The sequence below is a fragment of the Athene noctua genome, chromosome 1, assembly GCF_965140245.1.
Source record: "Athene noctua chromosome 1, bAthNoc1.hap1.1, whole genome shotgun sequence".
In the NCBI taxonomy this organism is placed as follows: Eukaryota; Metazoa; Chordata; class Aves; order Strigiformes; family Strigidae; genus Athene; species Athene noctua.
The window spans coordinates 172,854,380-172,867,545 of record NC_134037.1 but is presented as its reverse complement, the minus strand read 5'-3'; the positions used below and the strand labels follow the sequence as shown (position 1 = coordinate 172,867,545).

Below are 13,166 nucleotides of genomic sequence, written 5' to 3'. Positions count from 1 at the left end.
GAAGACCTTATCTCAAAAATAAAGGTAGGAAAACTTATTTTATATACTTCCAGACTGAAGAAATATCAACTCGAATATGTAAGAAATGACAACTCAGAAGCTGACACAAACAATGTACTGGACCAACGGTACCCCAAGTCAATTTCAATTTTGTTCAAAAAGGAAATGTAAATGCAGTTTTGGTAGAAGCTGCATATATATTGTTACATTAGCTAGGATGTTAAACACCAAAGAGAGAAACAAAAGTGAAAGATCATAGCAGAAATAAAGATGGTAGAAAAATATAAGCCTGGAAGACTGTTTATATAAAATATCAAACAAGAAACTTGCATATTGCATTTTCACCTGTCTATACTTTTTGTGGCGTACACTTCCTCTAAACACACATGCCAGTTTCACTTACATTAATGGCAGCTATGCTTTAAAGTTAAAACAATCTCTTGAACAATGACACATAAACCAGGATCTTTACTCATGTCTTATTCATGCTTGAGAAGTAAACATACTTTATTTTAGTATATTTTCCAATATACGTGCAAAAAACCTTGCAAAACATTTTGCAGAGCTCCTTATATGAGTGCTACTTTTTTCTATTAATAAATTAGATCTTTTAACACCATAAGCAAAACTGCATTTTCCACCCCTTTAAAAATTATATTTGTTTTTTAAAGTTTGATGCCTCACTACATCATCAAAAGTTTATTTAAACCACTGTTTCCTTTCTAATGACATCATTATGGGGCAACTAAAGTTTCCTTTTGCATTTTTAAGTATGTTTTATTTCATCAAAATATATGTATTATTTCTCTGCTACAGGTAAACTAAGTTCTAATAAAACAAATGTTTTCTGTAGAAAGAGTGGGGATAAATTCGAAATATCATATTGTTCCATACAATTTTTATATTTTTTGATTTCTCATTTTTGCTATGTTTTATTATGTTTTCAGGTCTGGAATTTCTGAAGAAGATTTGAATATCTGAAAAAGTATTTGTTTCGGCCCTGCCCCAAATGTATTGTTCTTTTATCTCTTCGTACTTCTCCCCTTAGCTCATTAATCACCTCAGGCTAACACACCCATATTAATGATATTGCTTAGAATACTTCTAAATCTTAGAAAACCATAAAGCAAAATTTCTTAATACTATGTATATGCAAAGACAAGTGCCTTTGCTGTTTGGCATGAACATGGAAATTCCATTAATATCTACCTTTATACACTTGTACTTGAAGTCTGTACATGCACACCAAACCCACAAAGTACATACTGCAGTATTTTAGAGGGATAGTCTTCCATACAAGCATTAAAATACACAGTTTCTATTGCATGGAAGTGACGGGGAGAGGGGGGGGGGAAGAAAGAAACCAGCACTTTAATGATCAGTAGAGATAAGCAATCTGGCCTTTTCAAAGGTCACTATTTCAGGTAAACATGCAGACCTGCCTGCCATACAAATGGGAATTAACAAACAATCCACAGCATTTCCTACAGACCCTGAAAACATACAACTCTAACACTATTGTTATAAATACAGGGATAAAAATGGTTGTCCCCTTTCTCACAGTGTAATGATTTGGCAAAAGGACAACCAGAAACTCCAACTGCTTCCCTAGAGAAGTGGGCACTTTAATTCACTTTTCAAAATCCAACTTTTTCATTTTAAACACAGAATTATTTGCCATGCACCAAAAATACTTTGGATTTTACCATGAAGTATTATATGCATCTGAAGGAACAAAGGTTTTGTCCTCAGAAATCTTACCATTATAATAGAGTAAAACATGAAGCTAATTCCTCAAAATTACAGCTACACTTGGGCACAGACATATCCTGTACTAATTTTTTGAAGCTATCTTATTTAAAAACACTCTTTAATTATACTTTAGCTAACAAAATTTCAACCACGTGATGGTGTACCATGGGATAGGAAATTTAGTTAAATTATACAAAAGTAGTGCAATAAAAACTGACCAGTAGTTCAATGGAGAAAATGTAATCCTTTATGTTTTCATCATATTAATAAACATTTAACCAACACTGAAAGCTATTATTTGTTAAAATAAATGCCTCCTCTGTCACTGCAGAGAGTCAGGCAGAGAAAGCTGAGATGAAGCTAGCAGGGTCAAGGAAGCTTCTCTCGGTGATGAGGGCCAGCAAAGCTGTTGAGAAAGAGGATGCTCTGGAATTGAACAAAATGTGCTGCTGCTGCTTCAATGCTGAAACATTTTTCTGGGTTAGCGGGTTTTTTGTGTGTGTTATTGATAATTCTCAGCTGGAGGCACAAAAATATTAGACTAACATATGAAGTACAAAATCTCATTTTTGATGTCTTTTTATTTATGTCAAATCTAGATAAATTAATCAGTAAGAAAAACTGATAATAAACTAGGGTTTAAAATAAAGTAATGCTATCAAAAATTATGAACCAAAGTTTTATCATAGTACTGAGAAGTTCACCTGATAGAGACTTATCTCTGGGCAAATACTTTAAATTGCTTTTGTGTGGTAAACCGTCCTGTTGACTTGAAAGGTTTTCCAAGAGATACGAGTTCTGGTTTCATTTTTTGGCATTTAAAAGGTTTAACTAGGTGTAATGAAAGAGTGAAAACTATGAATCCATCTTAAATCAGATTAAATAACAAAGGTGAATAGTCAAGCAAAGGCAGTAGTTCTATATATTAAGTTGAAATTCTTTCGCAGTACATCTTTCAGCATCACTGAAGGCATAAGCTATGTGTTAAAATGTTTGACGGTCTCCCTGTTATTTGACTATTTGTATTTAAATAGAACCCAGCATTCCCGGACAAGATTGATACAGTATTATCTGCAAGGAAGAGGTAGTCTCATCTTTAACAAAATTATATTTAGAAAAAGCAAGGAAAGTAAGGAAGGAAGAACTATTGTTCTTCTTTCTTTCTTCTTAATCAGCCTTAAAATTTTGAAATTCCAATGCCCGGGAGGCAAAGTGAGGAAATGAACAGGCATTCTTGCATCTCAGTCCACTGAAGAGCTCCTGTGACTATGTATAATGAAAGGAACAAGCAAATCACAATGATTAAGGATCATGTGCAGATGCAGATAGCCTTGATTTAGCCACTACCATGAGTTTCCTAGATCAGTAGAGAAAGACAACAGCACACCATCAACTTATTGCACGAATACCTAGGATAGTAGATAAGCAGTCAATTGCTTTCTTTCTCAGCTTCAAATAAATGGGAATGAAATGGGAATGCCTAATGACTTGTGGATACTTGTTGTATGAATCCTCAAGTTCCTTGAATTTCAGTCCTGAGATTAGGAAAAAATGAACACCAATCTAGCCGTAATGTTTTTCATTAATATTGTGTCCTACATTTCATCTAGCCTTTCCTTTGCATCAAATCCACTGCTGATATAATACATTCAAGAGACTCAGCGGCACAAAATATCTTAAATGAACATTTTTAAGTGTTATGTAGCCTCTTTATCTTATTGTAGACCTTGAAATTAAGCTATTTAAAAAACAGAGAAAATGGGTTTCTTTTCAAAACAAGAGACAAAAATTGTAAAATTGTTTCAGTGAAAATTTTTAATTTTAGAAGTGAATGCTTTCACTCATATTCATGAAGTTTCTATTTCGGCAATAGCAAATTAGTGCAATTAACACTCACCAGTAGTTCAATGGAGAAAATGCAATCCTTTGTGTTTTCATCATATTCATAAACATTTAACCAACACTGAAAGCTATTATTTGTTAACATAAATGCCTCCTCTGTCACTGCAGAGAGTCAGGCAGAGAAAGCTGAGATGAAGGTAGCAGGGTCAAGGAAGCTTCTCTCGGTGATGAGGGACAGCAAAGCTACTGAGAAAGAGGAAGCTCTGGCAATAGCAGATTTTTCGTTACAGATTAAAACTTGTGTAACAGATTATTTTTTTAAAAAAGCAAGCAGTTGTATCGCAGTTCAAGAATCTCTTGGTAAATTTGCTTCTCAAAAACCCCCAAAAAACAGATTAAACTTAAAATAACCCTGAAACTAGTTAAAAGCGTCTAAAAAATAAACTGTAAGAAAAAAATAATCCAAGTAAAAGTGTGTTATTGAAAGTACATACAGTTCTCTGTTCTGAAATACATACACTAATAATTTAATCAGAGAATGACCTGTATAACTTTTCCATGTTTCTAACAGTTAAAAAAACTCTTTAAAAGTAATTACAATCAAGTTTACTTAATAGATTTTTTTTTTCTTTGATATTGCCAACCACTTATAGGTAAACTCATGATTAAATATGAATATACAGCAGAAAAAATATTTTTTATCTAGGATTTTTTTACTTCTGAATAACATATCACCCTTTTTTCTTAGTCAGAAAGGAACAGTCCAATAATTCACATGGGACACACCACATTGCATTTCTAGTGTTACTATGTTTAAACAATCTTTATAGCTATTTTAAGTAAGAAATCAGTTGAAAAAGTCTTACATAAAAAATAAAAGACACTCTCATATGATTTTTTATGGTCAACTGAAAGGGAAAGTTAAAAAGAGATTGAAAAGTCAGTAAGTAATTGCCTTTTATGTCAAACTCTAAAGAAGTGTTCATTAGTGAATGTGAACAGGCACATGTAAAGACAGCAGATAACTCTTCATGGATGTGTGGAGCAGAGGCAGCTGAATGTCTGAAATTGAACTTCTGAGCTGTGAGGCAGATTCCTGCTACTTGCTAGCTGCAACCAGTAAGGACTGGTTGTAAATTTTTATAACAAATGGTCTAGACAAAAGCCGCATGTGGTGCTGGTAAGACCAGCTAGTGAAGGGTCCAGAGCACATGTCCTAAGAGGAGTGGCTGAGGGAACTGGGGTTGTTTAGTCTGGAGAAGAGGAGGTTGAGGGGAGACCTCATCGCCCTCTACAGCTACCTGAAAGGAGGTTGCAGAGAGATGGAGATGAGCCTCTTTAACCAAGTAACAAGCGATAGAACAAGAGGCAATGGGCTCAAGTTGTACCAGGGAAGGTTTAGACTAGATGTCAGGAAGCATTTCTTTACAAAAGGGGTTGTTAGGCATTGGAATGGGCTGCCCAGGGGGATGGTGGAGTCCTCATCCCTGGAGGTGTTTAAGAGTAGAGTCAACATAGTGCTTAGGGATATGGTGTAATTGGGAACTGTCAGTGCTAGGTTAATGGTTGGACTAGATGATTTTCAGGGTCCTTTCCAACCTAGTTGATTCTATGAATCCTCCCATTAATCAAGAAGCATAAGACAGAAGCATCAATTAGGAAGCTAATAATGAGTTGTGCTTCTGGACATAGACTGTTTAGACTGGAAAAAATGGGGTCTTAGGGTTATGGAAAGAAGAGTTGCTGGTGAAAAGAAGCATCCTGGAAAGACAGACTCATGCCAGAAAAGAGAATGGGGTTTAGAATTAAGGTGGAGAGATGCTGACTAGGAGACAGATCCTGAAAGTGGAAGAAGGTCCTGTGGATCAGAGAATCATAGAATATCTCAAGTTGGAAGGGACCCATAAGGATCATAGAGTCCAACTCCCTGCTCCTCACAGGATTACCTAAATCATACAACTAAAGCATCATCCAGATGCTCCTTGAATTTTGACAGGATTGGTGCTGTGACCACTTCCCTGGCAGCCTGTTCCAGTGACCAATCACTCTCTCATGAAGAACATTTCTTCATGACCTGCTGGTCACCAGGAAGGTATGTGGAGACAAGTAGCAGGGAATGCCAGGGGATCTTGGCCAGTGATGCCTAACATCTGTAAAACAATACCTGAAAGGAGGCTGTAGTGAGGTGCGTGTTGGTCTCTTCTCCCAGGTAACAAGCAATAGGACAAGAAGAACTGACTTCAAGTTGTGCCAACAGAGGTTTAGATTGGATATTAGGAAAAATGTCTTAACTGAAGGGGCTACCAAGCATTAGAATAGTCTGCCCAGGAAAGTGGTTGAGTCACCATCCCTGGAGGTATTTAAAAGACATGTAGCTAAGGCACTTAGGAACATGGTTTAGTGGTGCACTTAGCAGTGCTAGGGTTATGGTTGGATTTGATGATCTTAAAGGTCTTTTCCAACCTAAATGATTCTATGATTCTTTATTATGAAAAGTTTCTTTTCTAGGTACTTCAGTGTTTTACAAAACTTTTTTTTTTTTTCCTTCCTTGAATCCATTTAAGACAGTATACTTTATGTCCCGTGGAGTTCAGGTAGTAGGTAGCAAGTAAAAATGAAGGCAGAGAGATAGGAGTTTTGCCTGGGATCAATATTTGAAACTGCACTGATAAAATTATTTTGGAAAAAAATACAAATTAAAGCTAGCATTCTTCTTGGTCAATACAGAATCATTATAACAGAAACCAAGGTTTTCATAAATATAAAACACAAGCAAAGGGTAATTTTAAATCAGATTTTGAATGTCTCAGGAAATTAACTTGAGGATCCCTTTTTTCTAAGTGAAGCTAGACAGACTGTCTCATTATGGAGACTGTATACAAGGCAAAACACAGAGCTGCAGTCAGGCAAGCATTCTGTAATCCTAGGCATTAACTGTCATCTGAAACCTGTCAACATAAATATTTTCTCTTGAGCCTTAATATTAACACAGGGGATTCAAGGATTCAGATTTGAGAAGTGGATTCTTGTCCTAAGATCTGCTTGAACACTTTCTACATAATCAAGGTAAAAGAGGAAAACTTTTCCTGACCATTAGCAGAACAGCAGCTATTCATGTTAGTAACAGCATTTAAAAAGGCTTTACTTCAACCAGAAGTGGTCAAGCACAGACCAAACAACAAGAAGTCACCAAGTGAACAGGTTGGCAGAACAATGATTTTCTTTGAATCTGAGATGTGTCACAGTTAAGTAAAGCAAAACTTGTGCGGCCAAAATTTGAGCAACTAAAATACTAGGTCTTGCAAGTATACTTAAGCAACAAAGAAAATAAAAATTCAGAAAGGAAGGTTGAATTTAAAGACACACATGTCGTAAAGGCATTAAAAAGTATGAAGATGGGGAAAATGAAGTGAAATGTGACATAGAAGAATAGACAAAAGTGGAAGATAAAGGAAAGGACTTTGTCAGATGATGATGTAAGAGCAAATGTTATTCCTTCTTACTAATACAGAGCTCAGAGAATCACAGCTTATTTCATTTTTACAATTTCCTACAACTGACAAATGCATTAAACATATATATAGTGCATATGTGGTCAAAATCACAGCATAACATTCACAATCCTTGAAAATAAGTCTTATTTATTTTTCTTCCCAGTTCCAGTTGGCTCATGCTTGAACTACAAAATCTACTGGACCTTTCATCCAAATGCAGATCTTCAAAAATATCACCCAATTAAACAATATGATGGTTAAGATGAATCTTAGCAGCTAGAAACTCTAGTGAGAAGCAGGTGAAAGACTTTTTCTTGATAGTTGCTATATATCATCTTTGATTATCTTGGGGAAATTATAATATTCAAGTCCTGTAAGATGAAGCTTTGTAGAGATCCGAAATGAAAAAATGACTCATACATTTCAACAGAAGACCAGCATTCTTAGTGAAAATTTTGCTTCTCAGTGACAGCACCTAAGATACCGTTGAAAATGGCATATCACAATAAACTAAATCCACTGAAATTTTTCTTTAATAACTACATGGAAAGGAGAGACAGTTTCCTAAACTTCACAAAATCCAAGAAAAAAAAGTTGACTTCATCTTGATTTGTTTAATGTAGTCCCCTCAAGAAGCAGATTTTACTGAAAATCCTACAGGCAGTACTGCAATACCAATAATGGTATCATAATATAGCTGACAGAAGACTGGCAGGCTACTAGAATTGAAAAGGAATTAATATATTTGTTTGATTTAGTTAAAATAGATGGGATTATTAAGGTATATCATCTTCAGATATCTAGAGAAAAAAATATCTACCATTATTTTACCACGATTAAAAATCTGTTTTAATAGTTAGATGACAGCTGTTCTTCAAGAAATACATGGTTAGATGCAAAAAAATCATTCCTACTGATTAAGAATTTTATATTTTGAACTGGTGTATTAATTAGTATTATACAATTATTATTATTTTTTTTTAATTATGACACTGTGTCTGGTGATTTTCATTTAGGATTTTTAAGTGAATGCTTTTCATTTGTTATTATTTGTTGTGCCTCTAGCGCAGTAGAGCCCAAATCCAGTTAGGTCTTCAGATTCTGCCAGATCAGTAGAATACTTATGCAGTAGTTACTACATAAGTATAATAGACAAAGATTCCAAATTCAGGAAGAGGAGATCTGAAAACTGGAATGAAAGATGAGGACTGAATAATAGAATTATATTCTCTTAGTACATTTTAATAACATTTGTGGAAATAAATTGTATCAACTTGTTCATTATACTCAATGGTGGAGGTGTTAACAACACCTACAATCAATCACAATAAAAGTAGCTCAAGAAAAAACAGCTATATCATGACTCTTCATTCTTCTCAATTATCAGTATAGTATCTAAGGAGAACAAATCAATTATACCAGTTTTAAACACCTTTTTTAAATGCTGTATTAATCATCACTGCAACACATTTGATGTTAGTATTATGCAGCAGGTGTCATGCTTATGGGCACAGGATTTCTTTTCTGGATTATTTAAAGGAAGTCATTATTCAGTAGAACACCTGTCACTTGATGAGTAGATTCGGAAACACAGTGTTGAATGCAAGTGTAATTTTGCAATAAATTTTTAGAGGTTAGACAGAATTAAGTCTCCACAAGTGAACTCATACTGTAGTGTCAAATACATGTATATGTCTTTTCTGCAGTGTAACAAAAGGAAAACACGTTGCATTATACAATATGACCTTTGGCTCTCACACTTGTCAGAAGTTATAAAAATCCAGCTACTGAAATGCTCATTATAAGAATTGTTTGAAACAAGTGTTATTAAACTACCCCAGCTATTTAAAAGTAAAAAAAAAACAAACACAAAACCCTAGTCTGAATATTGGCATGATGCTGTTTATGATAAAATAACCAGCTGTTATAATCTAATAATCCAGGTCATATAAAGAATATTAAATTTAATGTTTCCTTTCTCTTGTTTCCAACTACAGTAACCTTCTAAGAAATGTCATCACTTACTATTTGCTTTAATAGATACAAGGTTCAGGACAAGCAAGAAGAAAAAAATACTTCTTGTTTTTCTATAATCAGATCTGAGACAGAAATATAATAATTAGATGCCAAACACAGCTTTGGTTTGTTCTTCTAATATCTTTTGGCAATATATGTATTATTTTCAAAAATAACTTAATGAAGGACACAGTTTATAATTATAAAAAAAACAGTGCTTGAATGCTGTACACCCCTAACAATCAGCAGAACACCTATTGCCAGCCATGCAGAAATGCACAGTAAAAAGTAATCACTCAACAGATGCACAAAAAACCCTGGAAAAAGTAGGTCATAAAGATCAGGTATAAGCAAAAGGTGCAAACTCTTTCACTCCAAGCACAAGATTAATAAAGCAGTTTTTAAAACAAATGACAATATTGACAGACCTGTGGAGGAACCTGCCTCCTTTTTTGGTCAGGGGATGGGACATACACAGCTTGGGTATATGCGTAACTTTTGAACCGCGGTTTAGGAGAAGGTGAAGGTCCCTGGGGTACACTGACTGTGATCTATGAAGAAGAAATTAGAGTTGGAAAGAACAGACATACAGATAGAAGCATGGATTATAGGAGTAATGATTTAAAAAGTGAAGAAAAATAAATAGGAAGGTGATCACCAGTTATATTTTTCAAGGATGGTGTTGGTATTCAGGAGTCAAAACTGAGATGGTATTAAGGAAAGCTTTCATTTAATCTGACATCCTTTCCAAAAGCAACAAACTGTCAGGACTTAATGCCAGCAGAATACCAATGTAATTTGAAGGTTCTTTATAATTTACAAGCAAAGGCTGAAAAAAACAAGTGATCTTGTAGTACATCCTGAATAAACAGAGCCAATACTCATCTGCTTACTAGTCCAAAAGAGACTGAACAACCCAAAAGCAAGATACAGATTAAATTCAGACAAGAACACTAGGCCTAAAATTCACTAAACACTTCAGAGAGACTATCTGATGATTTCAGTCAAAAACATAAATGACATAGAAAACATAAATTAATTCCAAGTATTGCATGAGCTTTTTGAGAGGCCATGAACTGAGAACAGATGATCTGATACAAGTCAGTGTAAATAAAATATTTAAAAAAAAGTGTTTCATGAATATGGAGCAATGTCAACTGCAATTCTCTGAAAAAGGTAAAAAAGTTTCTACATGTCTGTGTTTATATGTAAACAGTTTCTTTGTTCTTTGTAGTGCTCTTCCACAATCAAAACACTCACTGCTGTAAAAGAGAAATGCAAAGCACTTCTTTGATGAATGGTTACTTTTAAAACAGCCTGGTGCAAGGTGAAAAGCAGTATGAAAGTACAGTTCTTCAGACAAATACATGCCTGAAGTGAAAAGACTGTCCATGATGCCTGTGGTTTTTTTTTCCTTCCATTAGCCATCTAACATCAAACTTAAGGGGTAGGTAAGGGAAACAGCCACTTCAGAGCAGCAAGATGACAGTAGAAAAGTGAAACAACTCACTTCTTGAGTAAAAAGCTGTTGATGATGTACTTGTATGTGCCCTTCTCTAGTGACTCTTGACTGTCGTGGCAACATCTCTACCTCCCTGATGGCTTCCATGGTGACTTGCTGAGGCAGAACTTGGAAGAGAGAGGTCACGTACATTAAGATGGACTTCTTATCTGGACAGGCAGTTGCAACATCTAGAAAGAAAAATTAACATGCATCATTTCAGTTTCCACATTAGCCATGAGAAATAGCCAACAAATTTTATGGAAAGTTGATAGATTAAAGAGCAACGGATCTGTTGTCCACATGAGTTCTCTAGAGACTAACTAGAATTTTACAATCAGTTCCAGTATTACAGACTAAACTTACATGCCAATGAGAAGAAGCCAAAAGTTTACAAAGGTAACTTATCTCATTCACCATGAAATTTCTGTCTATATTTCTTTAGTCAAAATGCACATAGCATACAATCTGTGATCCTCATTAAGTAGGACTAGACATAGGAAAAGGTGTATTTTCTTGTGCCATATAAATACTGCAGTTAAAAAAAAAAAATACAAACTCATTTTCAAAGTTGTGTCTTGCATGTTCTCTTCACATCATTTATTCATTGGAAGAAACATTGAAATAGGGGGGAAAAAAAAGAGATGTACAGGTATTTCTACCTAATGGGTTCATACAAAACAACTACTGAAGCCAAGCTCCAATATAGCTATACAGCTTTTATATTCTTAGTCTTACATTCTTCATGAAGTCTGTGAAATGTCTCAGGAACATGGTCTTCACAGACATTAAAATCCATAATAGAACAACTCTAAAAAAGAGGCCTCTAAAATCTCTGTGGACTTTAGCAGTAAGTACAAGAAACTCTGCGTAAACACAAAGACAATTTTAGGCTTCGCACTTAGCTATGATATATATCAGCAGGAAAAGTGGTTTTTCTGACTCAATATTTCAAGTCAATAACAATTTGTAAAAATGTAAGGCATGTGGCAGCTATTTGAAGCAGTTACTTTGTTATTTGCCATTGACATTTACCTCCTACATTCAGTCTAGTGAATCAAAATGTAAAAAGTGTTGTACAAGAAATTCAGCATTAATTCCATAAGTGTCTCACAATGAGCACTGGCAGAAAGCCAAGAGCTATGAATTTTTACTGTCCTAGATCAATTCTGGGTTAGATAAAATTTCAGTTCAGGGTTAAAAAAAAAAAAATAATATGTTCTGTCACTCTCAATAATGCTACAGGGTAGCATCTCATTGTGTCTTCCTAGAATCCAGAATCCATGGCAGAAAACACCTGAAGTTAAAAGTTTCATATATATTTGGAAATCAAGAAAAGATATCCTGTCAATATTTTTGGTTTGGCTTTCTAACCCATTCCCATACCTTTGTTGATAGATTATAAAAGATAATTAGATTATAAAAGATAATTGAATGTTTTATTCTACATAGAACTGGCTCAAAAAAATAGCCCATTCCTTTTAACATCCCCACCCCTAGGAGATTTACTGCCTTGGTGGCCACAGTACACAGAATAGGCTCATTTAAAACAAACAAACTAACATGACTTTTCCAAATCAATTCAAACTACAGCCCTTGGTCTCTACAGGCTTCAGTTCTGTGACAGAATTCAGACCAGGAAGTATTTTGCTATTACCATCTTTTTATCTTCTGATTAATATTTTAACACCATTCTGTTATACTCAGTGTCCACTACTAATTGATGTTTACAAGAATATCCATGCCTTTATGCAGGCAAGAGTACACACTGAAAGAACAGACATTAGTGCCAGCTGTGATTTTTCCATTTGTTCATTATTTTCCTTTGCAAAATATTCTGATAATCAAATAGACAAATACCTTATCATTTATCTACACAAATATCTTGCACAATAAATAAAACACATACCTTGCAAACAATATACATGCCAAAAATTGTTTACCCATTCTATCTGACAAATAAAAAGTACATATGCAGCTGTCAGAACCCACTAGGAAAAGATTTAATTATTTAATCACAGCAAAGAGTTAAACAACCAACTGGGATATCAGTCTGTCTCTCAAAATTCTTTTTTGTGGGCTCTTGAATTATCAGAGCAGGAATGACTTCTGCTATCTTGTCCTTTGCCTTTGCATTTTTTGCTTTTTGAATCCTGATATAACATATTGTCTTTACCAATTGTTGGATATTTGAAGTGCTAGTAGTTAGGCAGTGAATAAATTTAGAGTTAAGCACTTGCTTGCAAGGAAGTTCTCTAATTCCTTGGAAATGTGTCTGCTTTCATTTCTGGGGGCAAAAATATCTGTCAAACCAACCTACACCTTCTAAAAGCTCATCTCCAACTCTTGGAAAATAAAGAAAATATTTAGGAAAATTAAGTCAATGTGCGTAGACTATGTCATTATTCAGATACTGATTTTGAGAGAAGAAGTGAAAACAAAGGAATTATCCAGGAAATTTTTTCAAATACAAGGTATATTCTACAAATTCAGCTCAGAAGCAATACTTTCTGAATACTTTCACCCATTTTCTTGACAATGACCATAAAACATAGGATTGA

The 13,166-nt window shown here is 34.6% G+C and overlaps 1 protein-coding gene across 6 annotated transcripts in view; it reads right to left on the bottom strand.

Annotated features, from left to right (window-relative positions):
* Positions 1 to 13,166, bottom strand: part of DMD (dystrophin) — a 1,208,865-nt gene that overhangs the window by 841,879 nt on the left and 353,820 nt on the right. For 4 of the 6 annotated variants that reach the window (XM_074905436.1, XM_074905445.1, XM_074905463.1 and 1 more), the window contains exon 8: positions 10,615 to 10,796. In XM_074905436.1, the coding sequence (XP_074761537.1) occupies positions 10,615 to 10,796 (182 nt within the window). Of the gene's footprint in view, positions 1 to 9,532; positions 9,656 to 10,614; positions 10,797 to 13,166 lie in introns of all 6 variants that reach the window. The other 2 variants (XM_074905425.1, XM_074905454.1) reach the window with 1 other exon arrangement.